This window comes from Podarcis gaigeae (genome assembly GCF_964106915.1).
Source record: "Podarcis gaigeae genome assembly, chromosome: Z".
Taxonomy (NCBI): Eukaryota; Metazoa; Chordata; class Lepidosauria; order Squamata; family Lacertidae; genus Podarcis; species Podarcis gaigeae.
Genome location: NC_139691.1, coordinates 27,958,904 through 27,976,730, shown reverse-complemented (window position 1 = coordinate 27,976,730; position 17,827 = coordinate 27,958,904). Strand labels below are relative to the sequence as shown.

Genomic DNA, 17,827 nt, shown 5'->3' with positions numbered 1-17,827 from the left:
CCGTTATGTAAATGTATATTTGTGTATGTGTGTTAAATAACAGTTGCACAGAGGGCCCAACCTGGACTGAGTTCACAGCTTGTGCAGAGTGGGCTTTATGCTCTCTCCCTCATACCTGAGTTCCAATAAAAATTACATAGTCCACTACAAAGCTGTCATTAGCATCAAGAGCAGCATTTCTGGATCAGTGACCCATATCTGCAGTTTTTAACCTGATAATTAAACAAACAAACAAACAAACAAACAACAACAACAAACTACTGCTCATTCACTATTTTTTTCTTTAAAAAATGAAATAAAAAACACTTTAGAAAAATAGACTACATCAGAAAATCAAGCACGCAAACACACACACACACACACACACACAGAGAGACACTCTTACTTAAAGGCATGTAACATAAAAGTAGAAGACTTTAAAACAAGATGCCAAATGAACAACCTATTCCACAGGAAACAAATTTAGTATGTTTCCTTAAAAAACAGAACAACAAACTCAGTTTGTCCTGCCAATAAACAATTGCAAAAGCCAGACTTGCCAAGAGCTAATTTTCTATTTTTGCCAAAACCATGGATTACAATAGGCCATGCCTGCCAATAACCATATAGCTTTGGGCTGCTGGGAATTCATTTTTGTTTGTTTGTTTTTCCTTGCAAGACTGACACAGTATTGGCATTATACTCCCTCAGGTAAACAAAAGCTATACAAACAACAGAGAAGAGGAGATTTAAAGGAACTGCTCACAAATTAGGAACTGGCATGGGTTTCTCTCAGGTCTAGTTATCACAAACAGTAGAGGATTGTTCAGAAATTACTGCAAAAGCACACACAGGGTCCATGTAGCATGTATGACTTGTCTCTTTAAAAGCAGGGCTCCAATAACAGCTCTCCTCCTTCCTTTGCTGTGGGTTTTTTTCTAAATTAGAACTGGTTGGAGCACACTTTGCCAACCTTATGCCCTCTAGTAGTTTTGTACTACAGCCTCTATGAGTTTAGCCATGGGCAATAGAAACTGCAGTCCAAACATCTGGAGGGCACAAGCTTGGAGAAGGCTGGGTTAAACTTTTTGCATAGCCCATGCCTGGATGTTTACTGTATGTGTGTTGTCTGTTGTTCCTAAGTAAAAGTTCTACAAATTACCTTGTCTGTTTTTGCTTCCTGGGTGTAGGTCAGAGTACACACAGTGAGTATTCTCCTCCATACTCGCATAAATAGAGGAGACATTACAGGAGAAAAACAGGATAACATGGAGGGATTTTTTGCAGGATGCAAATGGAAAACTAGATATGATGCCAGTTGTTACCTCTAGTCAGACTTAAATACAAATTTTGGAAGCTCATGAGTGATAAGTGGGAGATTATTTTCTGTCTTGGAACAAAAATGATCTAGAGAAGAATCCCAGGTTCTTCTCTAATCCCCATCCACCACCCCAGCTGTCTGTGCTGCTCAGGCCTAAACAAATAAACTCATGTTTATTTCATAAAAAAATAAGCCCAATATGAAACTCCAGTGTTGTTGAATTAGAACTTACTAGGGTTTTCCTCTACTGCTACAGGTATCATGGTCTGTATCTTGAATTTTACAATGTCCTTCTGGCCCTAATGTTTGTCTTTCTATCTCCATGTATACCAAAGAGCGTATATCAAACTTTGTAAACCCCATGTAAAAGTAGCCTACTTGACGAAACTTGTACTGTAACAACTATGTTGTAATTCTCAAAGATGCCCCAAAGTATAGGTTTTCTCACTGTCAACACGCTTCTCTCTTTCCTGTCAACTGTTGGGAAAGCTTTGGATGACAACCTGCTCTAAGATGTACTAAGAGTTAAACAAAGCCATCTGATTATATTGAGTGATTCAGCTCACGTACAATGCATCCATGAATTCAATGCTGACAATCCTCCTATCCCTCCAAATTTCCTTTAAGGTGTGCAAAAGCTAACTCTCAGTCCTTTTCTGCAAATATAAAACTCTTAATTATCCTTTGTCAGGTTCTCAGGGTTTTTTTTCCTGATTCTGGCAAACTTAAGTACAACAAATAAAACAGAACATCTAGGTAGGATGACATGCTAATTGCAGAGATTCTTGAAAAATAATGAAAGCTTTAAATTATTGCATTTAACAAAATCTTTTTTGACTCCTTCCACCAAAAGGCTGTAATTATGTTTATACAACTGAGTCAGATCAGTTACCTGTTTTTATCCCCACGTTAAAAAGTTTTGTAGCTCTTTTTCAGTCCAGTCTATAGCTTTATACTGCAGACCCAAGAACAATGAGAGGCAGAGGCCAAAGCAGAGAGATAAGCCGACATGAGACTCCAGGTGGGTAAAAACAAGGCCACAACATTGTTGATTACGGCAGTTCAGACGTTTGACTTTGGGCAGGGTAAGGATCTGATCATTGCACTGGCTCCCTGGTGTGAGATTTGGGGTACAGTGGTACCTCAGGTTACATACGCTTCAGGTTACATACACTTCAGGTTACAGACTCCGATAACCCAGAAATAGTGCTTCAGGTTTGCTTCAGGATGAGAACAGAAATTGTGCTCCGGCAGCGTGGCGGCAGCAGGAGGCCCTATTAGCTAAAGTGGTGCTTCAGGTTAAGAACGGACCTCCAGAAAAAATTAAGTACTTAACCCGAGGTACCACTGTACTGATATATCCAATATTGTAAACTCTCACAAGGCACACAGAATGACTAATAAAGGTAAAATAAAGCAGACATAGGTTATGTTGTTATCAAACCAGTGCCCAGAAATGCTTAGGAATTACATCTAACCGCAAGGGTCTTTGAAAAATCAGAGGACGTAAAAACCATCTTGTTTATTAATGTAAATAACAAAGGGGTACAAATAATGGAGAAAGATGAGCTCCTCTAGGCAGTCTGTTGTGCTCTATTTCTCTGGCATAGCTAATCCCCAGATTCTACTTCACCAACCCCACAGAGCAGTGGCGTAGCGTGGGTTGTCAGCACCCGGGGCAAGGCAAGTAATTTGCACCCCCTAACCCATGGATTTGCGCCCCTAACCTGTGGATTTGCGCCCCCTAACCCTAACCCCAGATATTGCGCTCGGTGCGGTCGGCCCCCCCCCTGCACCCCCCACGCTACGCCACTGTCACAGAGTAAGATCTTTGTGGTACCTCTAATGCTGGGCAAGGGGACGCAGGTGGCGCTGTGGGTTAAAGCCTCAGCACCTAGGACTTGCCGATCGAAAGGTTGGCGGTTCGAATCCCTGCGGCGGGGTGCGCTCCCGCTGCTCGGTCCCAGCGCCTGCCAACCTAGCAGTTCGAAAGCACCTCCGGGTGCAAGTAGATAAATAGGGACTGCTTACCAGCGGGAAGGTAAACGGCGTTTCCGTGTGCGGCTCTGGCTCCCCAGAGCAGTGATGTCACGCTGGCCACGTGACCCGGAAGTGTCTCCGGACAGCGCTGGCCCCTGGCCTCTTGAGTGAGATGGGCGCACAACCCCAGAGTCTGTCAAGACTGGCCCGTACGGGCAGGGGTACCATTACCTTTACCTTTAATGCTGGGCAACTTCCACAAATACAGCTGCTGTTAAGAACATGATTAGATCTTTACGTAACCCAATTTGCATTGTATGAGGGAAATATTGACAATGAAGCCAATCCAGGTTCCATAGGAATAAATCTAAAAGTCTATGAAACATTAAGCAAAAAAGGCCATTCTACAATATCAAATGCCATAGAGGCATCTGAAAACAAACAAGTAACAACTACAGGTAACTCACAACTTATGTGCATTTAAGTTGTGCACATTCAGCTTTACATGCTTGGAAAAAATATATAAAAAGTGGGGTGGAAAGAGGGCAGGCTCTGTCCAGGGAAAAAGACTTTGGCATTGAAGCCAATGTGTTTTGATGATACATGGTTTTGGCTCTATGTGCTATTCCTGGAACTTAACGCCAGCACGGGTTGAGAGTCACCTGTACTGCGCAATTGAACTTGTTAATTGCACTTCAACTCTTATAATAAACTTTTATTTTGTAGATAAAGCCTGCTAGCTCTATGAAAATATTTCTCTATGACCTCACATATAATTTCTGTTGATAGTTTATGATCATTGTTTAGTAGAAACAGAGGGTTTATAGGAGTCAAATTATGCTGGATCATCTTCCACTTTACAGATTAATATTATTTTTACTTCTGTCAAAGATTTATAAATCTCCCTATACCAAAAGAGTTGGTATATTTTAAAATAAATACCAAAAGAGTTGGTACATTAATAAAAAATAATTTTAAAATGATAAAGAGAGTGAGACAGAAAAATACTTTGCAATGAAGTCATATGTAGCTGTATTTCATTGCACTTTATTGGAATGTCCAGTTCATTATGTTGGGTTATTTTGGGTATATCAAGATTAATCAGAAACTGTGAAAATCTACTTATTCCTGAATTCCTCGTTTATATTCTCTCCATAAAATTCATGAATATTTGTTCCATTTCTCCCGGTGCTTTTAAAAGTCTTTATTATTCACCAGTGAGGGCTCTCTCTTTCCCGCTCTCTCCAGAAAAGCTAATGATCCCACGATCCCCCTCACTGCGTGGTCTGTATCTTTCAGATGCAATTTATTCTGGTGATCTCCAGTCATCTAAATGGCATCCTTGAGGAACATATCTTCTATTTTCTAGACTCATTCCCTTGTTCTGTTCCTACATTGACCCATAACCTTTCCCCCCTCTTCTTTTTGAAATAAAGGACTTTCTTATTAATGCTTCTCAGGCCTTCCCAAATGTAACTGAATTACAATAAGGATTACAATAATATCAAAATTATTATACATTTAGTTTATTGATTCTGTCCACTTGTCTAGGGTACGAGTCCATGGCATAAGTACTGGTGGTAGTTTCTTACCCTCAAATGCTGAACAGCTTGATTAGGCTATAAATGAATGGGTGGGGGAACTGAAAGGGAAACTTCAACAGGTGTCCTACCACAGTAAATACAACCAAAGTATAATGTGCCCTGTAAGCTGCTGGAGTTCTCACAAATAAACACACACACATACATACACACACACAAACAAACAAACACAACACAAACCTTTGCCTCATTATATATACAATGCAATTATAATAAGTCTCCCCCCCAGAAAAATAAGTCACCTAGACAGTGAGCTGACCAAAATATGAGGCTGATTGGAGTGTTTCACTCAACCCAGCAACCATTTTTCACTAATTCTAGTGACTTTCCCCTTCTTGCTATATTTGCAAACCCGCATGTTTGGTGGTTCTTCAACTCACATACTCCGAAATAATTATCAGAGAAGTGACAGGTGCTATTCAGACACCATAACCTCAGTCATGGGATTTTTTTGAGACTAAGAACAAGCCATATGTCTACCTACATCCTCCCCTTGCATCTTCTCCAAGCCCTCTGAGGGCGATATGGTGGTTTGTCAAGCCACAGTTTGTCAGGCACTGCCTACAAACCAGGGTAGCGAAATGAACTCATGGGTCCCATCTGTGAGCCTGCACAGACTATTAGGAAAAATGTAAGAAGAACCCGACTACATAGGAGCAAAGCAGACATGGGAAATATCAATATTGAGTTTATCTGCATTCCCCCCCCCCGCCTCATTTCATTCACAGAATCATAGAATTGTAGAGTCAGTCTTGCTCTTTTATCTCGAAAAGAAGTGAGATTTTACTCTCTCCTCAAGTCCACAAAAAATTATGGTCAAATATTGCATATTATGTGCATTACATTGTGTGCAGTTTTGCATGACCTAAGTCCTATTTCATCTAACATAGCAAACTTGTGCATTTGGGTGGGTGGGTGGGACTGCAGAAAGGCACTTGAAAAGCTGTTTCTCTCTCTCTTAGTTTTGCTGCTAAGGCTTTATTTTGGCGCAAGGAAGATGGGCTGCTCTCTTTTCGTTTCTGTTCATCATGGTGATGAGGTTTCCTAAAGTGACCAGCACATAAGCAGATGATACAACAGTCATATAATAGTATAAAAATGCTTGCGTATTAGTATACTTAATGAATGATGCTGCAGAATCACAGAACAGCATGGAATATGATTCTTTTATATGCCTTATATGTACAATATACATATTTTTTGCAAATAATTAGTCAGCCTTTTAAAAAAAAAACCCACAACATTACACAAGCAGCTCAGATATAAGTGGTGGCTTGATACAAGATACAATGTGGGAAAAGCTCAATCAGGTTGGAACTGCAAAATTCTCTGTATACATCCACTTAAAACCATTTTCTCCTCCATCCCTAGAGCAAAGGCTAATCTAGCTCAGCACAGTGCTTCTCATATAAGCAATGGCAAATAAACAGCAGTTTGAACAGTGAACGTACTGTTTTATATGCTCTATCATTGCTTCTGATTGGCTTTATGAAATATCAGAAAATCTAGAAACCCATATAAATATCCATATGCAGAAAAACACATCTGTATAACCACCCTCAATCATGATCTAAATGTAGCCTCAATGCTTTTTATGGTGGCAATGAGATTGCATCCTGGGTTTTGGTTAAGTATCTGATTATTTATTAAATTTGTATACTGCCCTTCTTCCGGGCAGCATAAAAAGATAAAAACATAAAACACATAATAAAAACAAGAACAAAACAAATTAGCCCTCTTCCACAAACATGTTTAAAAGGATGTGTGATGTTAATCAGCTTGGCGGAAGAGGAACATTCTCACCTGGCACCTAAAGATGTATAATGAAGGTGTCAGGTGAGCCTCCCAGGGGAGAGCATTACACAAATGGGGCCATAGAAGAAAAGGCCTATTGCCACCCTCCAGACTTCTCATAGAGGCGGCATATGAACAAGGGCTACAATGATGATCACAGGGTCTGGATAGGTTTACATAGAGAGAGGCATTTCTTGAGCCATTTAAGGCTTTAAAGGTCAAAACCAGCACTTTGAATTGGGCTCGGAAACTCATTAGCAGCCAGTGCTGTCAGACCAGGATCAGTATAATATGCTCAAGCAATCTTGCCTGAGCAACCTGGCTGCTGAATTCAGCACCAGCTGAAGTTTCTAACCTGCCTTCAGAGGCAACCCTACATATAACATGTTGCAGTGATCTAAGCTAGAGGTTACTAGAACATAGACAACAGAAGCTAGACTATTATTGTCCAGAGTGCAGCCAGGCCACCAGCTGAAGGCAATGGAAGGCACTCTGCACCACTGAGGCCACCTGAGCCTCAAGCGACAGCAACACAACAGGAAAGGATCCAGTAGTATCCCCAAGCTAGGTACCTACCATCAAGAGCAGGCAACCTTCCAACCATCCAGTCTAGGGAACAATCCACTATCAGTGCCTCAATCTTATCTGGATTGAGCTTCATTGTGTTGGCTCTCATCCCGTCCATTACCAAGGCAAGACAACAGTCCAGCACATCCATTACCTCTCCTGCAGATGTAGAGGAGAAGTAGAGCTGTGTGTCATCAGCATATTGCTGACAACTTACTCCAAAATTCCCGATGACCCCACTCAGTGGTTTCATGTAGATGTTAAACAACATAGGGGATAAAATTGAATCCCGAGGAACTCCACATTGAAGGCTCCATGGAATTGAATAACACTCACAAGCACCACCCTTTTGAAACAACCATCCAATTAAGACTGGAACCACCACAAAGTGGTGCCACTCACCCCTAACTTGGACAGACGCTCCAAAAGGATACCATGGTCAATGGTTTCTAAAGCGGCTGAGGGTTCTAGAAGAATTAACAGGGACACATTTTCTCCATCCCAGTGCAATTCCTATGCTAGAACTGGGCCTAAACCCTGACTGAAATGGATCTAGAAAATTAGTTGAGTTGGGCCCTCCACAACCCTAGTGAAGTATACTCATTTCCCCTCTCATATGTTGGCCCTGTATCTATGCTCTCCCTCTCTCTGAACAAATTGACCTCCTTTTTAATTACAGTTACTCCCCCAAACATTGTAATTCATTAGCTTGATTACTGAATTGCATGGCCCAAGTTGTTTTAACATATTGCCACTTAATCACTGTTCAATTTAGTAATTCATTAAATGCACACTAATGTGTTATTCTTTTGTTATAATATGTCAATTAATAAGTCCAGTAACTCAATAATTCACCCATTCATTAATCCTTTAATACAAAAAGACAGATTATAAAATTAATTTCATCAAGATAGCATGCTACTAGTATATAATTAATTGATAATGCTATCAGAATTCATTATATACTATAGCCTACCCCAATTTATTCAGCTACTAATTCATTCATTAATGCTAGATCAATGTATCAGTTCATAAATTAGTCAAATTAGAGTTTCATTGGGAAAACAAGATCACAAGCAAGTCTCTCTGTTTTATTTGATTAGGTTCTATATTATGATCCTGAAAATAAAGGTTTGCAATTCCATTTTAACCTTCATTTCTTTCATAACCCAGATCTGTAAAGTTTATTTTGCATTGTTACAGGGAAATAATTAAACCAGTAAAAGAAAGTGCCAACTAAATTTGTAATTTGCTTACAGTTTTACCAAGTCCCATTTCTTCTTTGTTCTCCTCCACCACAACCAGCTTACAAAAATGAAATCCACTACAGCATCCAATTGGAAAGTGTCATTAGATATAATTCAGTCTATACTAGTTTCACCCTCAAACTGTGTGTGCATTAGATTAGGGGGGCCTTGCAATGATTTGAGCCATCCTGCCACATCTTCTCTATCCACTTATAGAACCAAGAGGTCTTGTTTTTTTATCTGATTGTGCACCTGAAAGCAAGGTTTCAATTGGAGGGTTGCAAACATCACATCGTGAAATGAATACGTTCCCCTAGTTCAAGACATGTATTCTGTGTACATGATTGAAGCTAGGGAGAGGGCAGGAGATGGTACCTATTAATACTGAAACCCTTTCACAACCAAATAATATATATAGATGTGTGTTAGAAACAGCATCTTCTTTATTCTCAAGGGAGTATCTTCTCAACAAAGACAAAGGCTTAACAGAAACTGAAAAATCATGACAGATTCATCTTGGCATTGATAGCCAAAGGTCCAACATGCAAGTCTATCATCCTGAATGACCCTGTAAGTCTTGAACCAGGGAGTCAGGGCCCAGGCACCTTTCCCCCTGCATAGTTCTCAGACTGGGGAATTATTGGCCCAGATCTCTGGCTGCAGGAGAGTGCGACTCAAGTAGGTGGGCAGATTTAGAACTACAGCTCTTTATTTCAGCCCAAGGCCACAAGACAAGAGGAACCACAATAGAGGATTATGAGTGTCTATATAATTCTTGCCCCCAAATGTGTTCTTCAATGAGGACCAATGCTGGATCTACACATTTTCCTGTAGAGAGCAAAAGCCTGCACTGCTGCCTCCCTATCACCACCACGGTTGAGAGAAGGAAGCACATGCAGGTTGACTTGTCTCAGTGGTGGCCACAGTAGCAATACAAGGAAAGGCTGACCAAGGAGCAAAGGGGAGCCCATCCTGCTTCCCTTTGGGAGGGGCATTGAAAAACAAGGGACAATTTACATAAGTCCTGGTCCTAGCAGCTCTCACGAGACCCCTGCTCCAGGCTGGCGCTTACGTTGCCAGTTCACCTGCCTGCTGTGCTCCTTCTTTCCTGCTTGCTTGTGGTGGCAGTGGGGCCTCTTTTGCACCTCCTCACCTTCCTCTTCCTGGTGTGGCCAAGCAGACCAGCCTTTCTATAGCCACTCACCTCTTCCTGTAAGGTGTGTGGGGGCTGTAGCCAGCCACACCATGTGATCATCAAGGCCTGGCTCATTTACATTCCTGCTGGCCCAAAGAGAAAAGAGAGGTGCACAGCAGCCACGGCACAGGCTTGGTGACTCCTTACATGTTCCAGCCAGATTCATCTTATTAGAATAGGTGGGTGGCTGTTCACCCACCTATTCTAATAAGTGGGACCTGGCTGGAATGTAGTCAGTGAATGTGTGCTATGGCAGTGACACTTTCTTTTCTCTCATCTACACAGGATGCTGTTTTGCCACCCCTAACCTGCCACCTACTGCACATGCCCCCTTTTGCACCCACTATGATCCAGTGAAATACTTTTCAGATGGAAAGGCCCTCTAGCCTTTCTTGGTCTATGTCCCTGTCTTTGGTTCTCATCTGCCCAACCTAGCTTGTTTTGATGATATCTCTGCCTCTGGTTCTTGTTTATAGGATTCAGTGCCTGATCTTCAGCCCATACATGTCCACATATTTTTGCTCTGTGGCTCATATGACTCTCGGTTGCAGCCTGTCAAGTAGACTGCCAGGCCCCAGGCTAACAGACCCTGAAGCTTAGCTTTTACCTTTCATATTCATGCAATGAATATGATACTTCTGAACATAATGTCACCTCAGATTTCCATTCAGCACACCCTGCAGGACTTTAGCTTTCATTAGTGTTAAAACTGTGAAAATATTTCAAAAATATTGGGATGCATTCAGAAGCAATTGAGAAAATCAGACATGCACACCGTGGCAAAAAATACCATGGCAAAAATAGGCATGAAAATTCAGCCTCCGAGGCAAATGGATACACACACTTTTTCTTTTCTTTCTTTTTTTTAGGAATCACTCTCCTTTCAAATCTGTCTGTGTTAGGTAAGCTTTGCTTCACCAAATGCACCTCACTTTAAAACATAGCTTCTTATCTTAAATATTTTGTTATTCCCAATAGCACAGAACAGACTTTGGGAGATTCAGTTCATATACAAATATATTTATTTTCTGATCCTTGGAACCAAGATAGGCTGGAGAAATTCAGGACTGAATCTCTGCAGATGTTTATTCAGACTTCTGAAAAGCTTAATGCAACATAAAATGGCCTGCAGCCTTCTAAGAAGGGTTACAAGACTTCATTTGCTCACTGTGCTTTCTGGACTTAACCATATCTGGTTAATCCTAACCATATCTACTCAGAACTAAGGATTACAGCTTACACCTTGGTACATTCTTACCCAAATATTTACAATTCTCTCTCCTTTTCTATCTTTTCCCACTCAGTTCTGGCTTGTTCGACACTGATAGCTCTCTAGTACAACTTCCTTCAGAGCTACAATCTATCATGAAATGAATGTTCCAGCATTTGATTTTCTGCAACACTCATGCAGAATGTTAACTTAAATAACGTCCTCCCCATAGATCGATTCTGTATTTGGCATTGATTTTTTATTTTATTTTTTAGGCTTCTGACAAGCAAGGAAGGTAAAAGTGAGCCAAGCAAAAGAAAACAACAACAACAATCCTCCCTAAAGGAGAGTGTTTCAAAAAGTTTCTTTTTGAAAACAATAGATGAAAAAATCTTATCCAAGAAAAAGACAAAATTCCTGAAGCAATTTGTTTTAGTGAAGAAAAACATACCACAAGGATACAAATATTAAATGCTTGGAGGACTGCAGATTTATGTATGTATCTGTGTGTATCTATGTATCTGTATCTATATATCTACATGCATACAAAGTCTTTTGTATTGGCAAACACATACTTTGATTCGGTGGTGAGAAGAGAACAGATGGAGTAGAGGAGGCTTATTTTTTATGTGTCCTGCTTTCAAGTTTTCTCCTCATACCTTTCCCTGGATGTGACATTTGAGGAGCAATAAATACAGAGAGCTTCTCACTTCTGTAGCTCCACTTCTTTAGATCAAAAGAAATGCCTGCTGGATCAAGCCAGTGCCCCATCTGGTCCACTCCTCTGTTACCAACCAGAGATACCCATGGAATTCCCACAAGAAGGACAACAGCACTCTCCTCACTTCCCAGCTTCATGAAGTAAGAGGAGTCCCTATATCCTTCCCACCCCTCCTGCCTGAAAGCAGACTAACAAAGTGAGATGGATTGATATAGACAGCCCCTTCCCCACACCCTTTTTTCCAAGACCATGCACCAAGAGTTACATGCTCATAGATGTTTTGGCATTCCAATCTGGTTGCAGAAGTTTCATTCATGTGTTTTTTTGTTAGTTTCCTGGAACTGTTTGCTCAGTATCAAAGACCCAGTTCTATGGAACTCTCTCCTGACTGACATCAGACCACTTCCCCAGGCCTACCCCAGCAACACTTGGTAAAGACTTCTTAAAATTTCAGTAGGCATTAAAGAATGGTATTCCACAATCTTGTATTCGGTACACCCCTTTTGCGCCCTGCTTTGAAATGACTGTCATGTGGTATAGAAATGTTTATATCAGTGAAAGTTTACAATTTTAGAGTTGGCTTGGCATGTGTAGCAAATCCACCTATCAAATGAAAAATGTTTTAATGTTATTAACAGATGTAAAGAAGTAGTTTGTTAGCAGCTCATTTCCAGACTTCCACTTTGTCTCAGTCTCTCATCTTCTCAGCAGCTGCCACAAAGTCTGGCAATTAAGGGCAGGCTGCAATCGGTGGATAAACCACCGCTCTCTACAACAAGAGTGGGGAACCTGTGGCACTCTGGAAGTTGTTGGGCTCCAGTGGTAAAGCTGGCTAGAGCTGATGGGAGCTGGAATCCAACAACATTTTGAGGACAACAGTCTGCCCAGTGCTGCTCTGCTGACACAAAAGGACTCTTGGACCCCTGAAAAGTCAATCTGTCCTTCATTCTAAGGCCAGCAGGACAAGACTTATTAATGGACAATACCAAGAACTCTATGTTCTTGTTTGACCTTCTACCTAACACAACACACCAAACCAAGGGCTCCCCAAACTTCCACTTGTCCTGCCACTTTCCCCTGGGAAAATGTGCACCAAGCACCACTGTCTTACAGCTACAACATCCAATTATTATTATTTTTTAATTCCCCCATCACCTCCACTACAGCTCTGCTTTGTGTAACAAGCTTTTCTTTTTGTGACATATTGGTTGGTCCTAAGAAAGGCATAGCCCAACCATAAGCAAAAGAGTAATTGTATAAGTCAGAGGTTGCTGGCAATTGCTGTAATGATAGCTCACAGCTATCCAGCTCTTCCTCCACAAAAAAAAGATATGGAACAGAAGACTACACAGGAAAATGACTTCATCTGTTCCATATGATGTAGGGATAGCAAGCAATTTAAGTGGGTGATTATCATATGATTAAAAAGTTATTAAGAGTATTCCTTTTAATAAAAACTGGTTTTTTATTTAAAAAAAATACCTTGAGTGGGTTCATCAACAGCTTTTCTTTTTCTGCTGTGGCTGTTGTAATTCATTCTGAGTTCTTGGCCATATTCGTTAAGCGTTTCTCTGGACTCATAAGACTGTCTTGCCTTTCTTCCATCCTCACTTTCATCAGATGAGCTTGTGTAAGCTAGATCCATTTCATGCTTAGCTTTCGACAGTGGCTGGTAGGGTTTACAATCCATTTGCTCCATCTCTCATTAAGTAGGCCAAAATCGTGAAAACAATGTATTGAGGCTCCTTACCGAAACAGTCCTGGAAGAGACAAAAATGTTCAATGTAATTCTCTTCATTCAAGCATGGTAGTTGTTCAACCCCCCCCCCCCCAACAGCAATTGATTTGTCTAGTAGATTTAGTTAAGGGAAACTTAAAATGTTCTCAAAGGGAGCATAAACATTCTCCTAATGATCCCTTGTTTTGAAAGGTTTTAGCCAGTTAATTGTTGCAAGGAATTAAACAACAAGTTGTAAGAAATTGTAGTCAGAATAAACCTTGAGATGGAACCACTGAATTATACTGAGTAGGTTGATACAAGCATTTTATCTCACTATTTTTTAAAATATAGATAAACTTATTTTTTTAAAAAAAATATAATAATTACAGTAGTGGAATATAAAACTAAGTTTCACATAGTACATAGGATATTCAGGAAAAGTGTTCATCAAGAAAACTAGCTTCCTCTCATCACTGCAGGTAGTGAATTTTGTACACCAATTCCAAAACTATAAGAAATAAAGTCCCCATATAGCAAACCACACACATTCTGGGTCTTCTGACCTACTTGAGACATTTAAATTGTAGGTAATCTTCTCTGATATTGCTAGTGCACACATATTTTTGTACCAAAGTGTTAATTGTAGTTGCAAGTTAATTGCAATGTTTTCCACCACTGTCCTGTCAAGATTAGCACCCATGCTATAATGTTATTAGGCCTTTCAAGTCTGAATTACACCCATTGCCATCCCAGATATTTGACAAAGAAAATTTGAAGTGAGGTCATTACAATATCGCTTTTATATCTATCAGAGTTCTCCCTAAAAATGTCAGTCCAACATTTAGAAAACAGTGGGTCATTACTATCATAGATGAAAGCAAACAAACAAACAAACAAAAACTGTGGCCACACAGTAAGAGTCTAGAAGTTATTCTAGAAATTTGTACCAGTATATGGTGCCATCTATGAATATGTGGATACTGATTTATATGGCTTAGGCAGCCATAAATTATTCCACTTACTTTCAGGAAGGAAAAAGGTGGTCCTGCCCACCACCAAAATGTGGCACCCAACAGATCAACCCCCCCCAAAAAGAATGCAGCCCTTGAAAGAAAAAAATAGCTTCAAATATCTACAGAGTTTATCAGCTCCAGCCAAGCATTCTTCAGAGGTAAGGTTCCATTGTAAATTGACCTAATAAGCTCTTCTACCGTCGAAACTGTGCCTCAGGAGAAATCCATAGTATAGGAACCAGCAGCTCCTTACAAATAGGAGTTATTAGCATGTCTGAAGATATATTGATGAAGCAATTGAATTCTAATCTTGAACCTTGTGGGAAGTCAAAGCGAAATGCACCAGTTGCTTCTTTATTTGTGATGTACCATTTAATTCCTACATGACACACATGGAAAATCAAATGCACATGTTTCTTTTCTCAGAGGGGAGGAGTGGACCAGAACTGAACAAATTCTCACTTCCAGTGCCTTTATGAACAGGGAACTCTCCGACATAAACTTCTATACAGTGACAAATGGCTGTACTTCTGTTGGTTCCAGATTACTTTTCTTCTAGAAAAACTATTGAGCTGCACACCCACCCACTCCTCAAACTTCTGAAATGAAACATAAGATATGTTGCACCTTAGAGCAGGGGTCCCAAACTGTTTTGGGCCCAAGGGCACATTTGGAAACCGCCATGAGGACTACCAAGTAACCATTTCACAGAAGAAAAAACTGACAATACTCAGGCAATACACCTTTCACAAGCACCTATATGTTCCTAATTTGGGAGTCTGGCCATACAAGAATGGAGGAAGTAAAATACAATATGTGGTTGAAGTAGGTCACCTACTTTAAAATAAGAGATACAACTTTCTGAACTCAACCCACAATATTTCAGTTTCTACTAACTGAAAAGACAACCCTTAAAGCTATCCTGCTCTTTTCTAAAGAATAATGTATTCCTGTCGTGAGGTACATTAATGAATGCACAATAAGGGGAGGAGATCTATAGCTAAAAAGACATGCTAGGAATCCTTTGACTACACCACTTATACAAAAGACAAAATCTAACACTTGGAGATGTAATATAGATCTAACAGTGTCCAAGGAGTCTGTTTGGGTTCACAAAGCAATGGACCGATAACACACCCATATCTGCAGAAGTTTCCGCTTGAAAGAAGGTAAGACTTCTTTAATTTAAAATATTTTTTTCTATTTTAATGTAAAACAATCATCTAAAATTAAGCAAGATCGTGTTTAATTTTAGCTGCTGGGTCATTTAAAATATTGTTCATTCTCCCCTGCCCCTCCAAAACAAAGTCTCTAGAAAGCAAAATGAACAGAATGAAAATGATTCACATAAAATAAATTAGTCTGGTGAAGTGCTACCCTTTTTGATCCATATGGTAGCATATGGCAAGGCAGGCAGAAAAAAAGATGTGTTACAGTATTTACTTTTCAGTTGTGGAACTCTGTATTGACTGTGGTGTGGCTTTCACTTTTCTGTAATTAATTTCATCCTCATAAATGATATTCAATCAACAATGCATTGTATTTGCACCTTTAGATGCAAACTTAATCATGTCCCCCACCCCATTTCTATTCACAACATACAGAACACAATTAAAATCATCACCATCATCATCAACAACAAAATAGTTAAAACAGCATCTAGTATTAGTATAGGAGAGTCATATAACATTAGTAAACACAACAGCCACAACCAAACACCAAAACAAAATGTCAATAGAAACAGTCAGGAAATTCCAGGAGAAACAGAAATGTATTTTAAAGCTGCAATCCTAATCCCATTTACACAAGAGTAAGACCCATTGAATTCAATAGGACTAACATTTCAGTAGACATGGGTAGGATTACAATGTAGCTGCCTGCAAAAGCCCTTCTATAATTGGTGCTTGCCTCGTTGCCATAGGGCTCCATTGAGAAGAAAGGCAGGATATAAACTGAATAAATAAATAAAGTAACAAGATGGGCACCATACTGGAGCCAGCCAGACTTCAAGTAGATAGTAGAAGAGTCCAGAGGGTCCCTCCTGTAGACCTGGGCAGACCATACAGGAAAATGCAACCTTGAGCACAGGAAAACAACATATTTGAGCTACTTCCAGCTCCACCTTGAGGGCGAAGGAAAGGAAGGGAAGGGAAGAATCACTGAACTTCTCTGGCCATGATTTTCCAATCCATGAAATGAGAATAATAATAATAATGCTTGCCTATCTCACAGAGGAACCAATGGTTTTAAATCACTCACCTTTCCCAATGAACGTCAGGGCTCTACAAAAGGCAAGATACATCTTGCACTAAGCATGTATTAGTATCTCTCTAGAAACCTTAAGAAAAACTGAGGATAAATTGCTGTAAGTGTATGTACGAACATTAACCTGAAATCTTAATTTTATGGAACAATGGCTCTGAATAACAGAAAGGATAGAAGCCTGCCAAAAGCAAGATTATAAACTTGCATCTCCAAATGCGCCATGAGCCATTCAGGACTGAAGATGGTGGATTTTAATTAATCACTTCTTAGAGGTGCAGTGCTGTGATTCAGTAGTCGGGAATTAGACAGCTACAGTCCCCTGGTTTTGCTGCTGGGTGTGACTGGGTATAGCTGAGATGGAAACACAATATCCAAAAGGCAGGGAGAGCTATAACCCCCACTCCTCATACCTGCAAGAATAACAGGAGGAGTCTGCAAGTTTTCAGGAGGAATTCCAGTGGCCAGTCAGGGCAAAATAATTGACAGAAAAAGTAAAGATGCTTCAACCCCCTACCTCTCTCTCCCTTTAACAGTCACTAATAGTCTACATGCTTCAAGGAGGAATAGGGGGTGGGTGGCCTATCATATTTTTTTTTGGACTTCAGCTCCCATCAGCTCTAATCTTTGGCTATGCTGCCTGGGGCTGATGGGAGTTGAATGGAGTCTAGAAGACCACAAATTCTCCACCCCAGTTAAAAAGAATGAACCACAGCTCAGTGACTGAGCACATTCTTTCCATGCCGTGGGTGCAAGGTTCAGTCCCCAGAATCTCCAGAGACCACTGGGAAAGTCTGGAAGCCTAGCAAGCTGCTTTTAACTGGAATGGACTACACAGTATAATTCTGTATAAATTAGCTTCCTGTGTGTCTGAATTCTCCACGCAAAAAGCTGTGGCAATACCTGAAGGTCTGCCAACATCACACCCCCCCCCCCCCCAGAACCATAAGACTCTAAAAACTACAAAGGAATAGAGAGGAGCAGCGATATTGCAAGGCTTACTGCATGCATCACGCTCCCCATTTCCCACATTTCCCAAGTTAAATAGGCAGAAACAGCTTAACCTGATTAAATTCTCATGCCCTGGACAACTGCAGAGTTTCACCATTGCTCGGCAAGCTTAATCCATAAACGCACAAAATGACATAAAACATTTCTATTAATATTCCTTTGCAAGACACTAAACTTATAATTTTGCAGGAAAGGAGCATATCTAT

General features: G+C 40.3%; 1 protein-coding gene across 12 annotated transcripts in view; it reads right to left on the bottom strand.

The window, feature by feature from the left end:
* Window positions 1-17,827, bottom strand: part of TENM1 (teneurin transmembrane protein 1) — a 383,082-nt gene that overhangs the window by 278,256 nt on the left and 86,999 nt on the right. For 11 of the 12 annotated variants that reach the window (XM_083721963.1, XM_083721975.1, XM_083721972.1 and 8 more), the window contains exon 2: window positions 13,098-13,375. In XM_083721963.1, the coding sequence (XP_083578089.1) occupies window positions 13,098-13,314 (217 nt within the window). In that variant the 5' untranslated portion in view covers window positions 13,315-13,375. Of the gene's footprint in view, window positions 1-13,097; window positions 13,376-16,607; window positions 16,630-17,827 lie in introns of those variants that run through there. The other variant, XM_083721968.1, reaches the window with a different exon arrangement.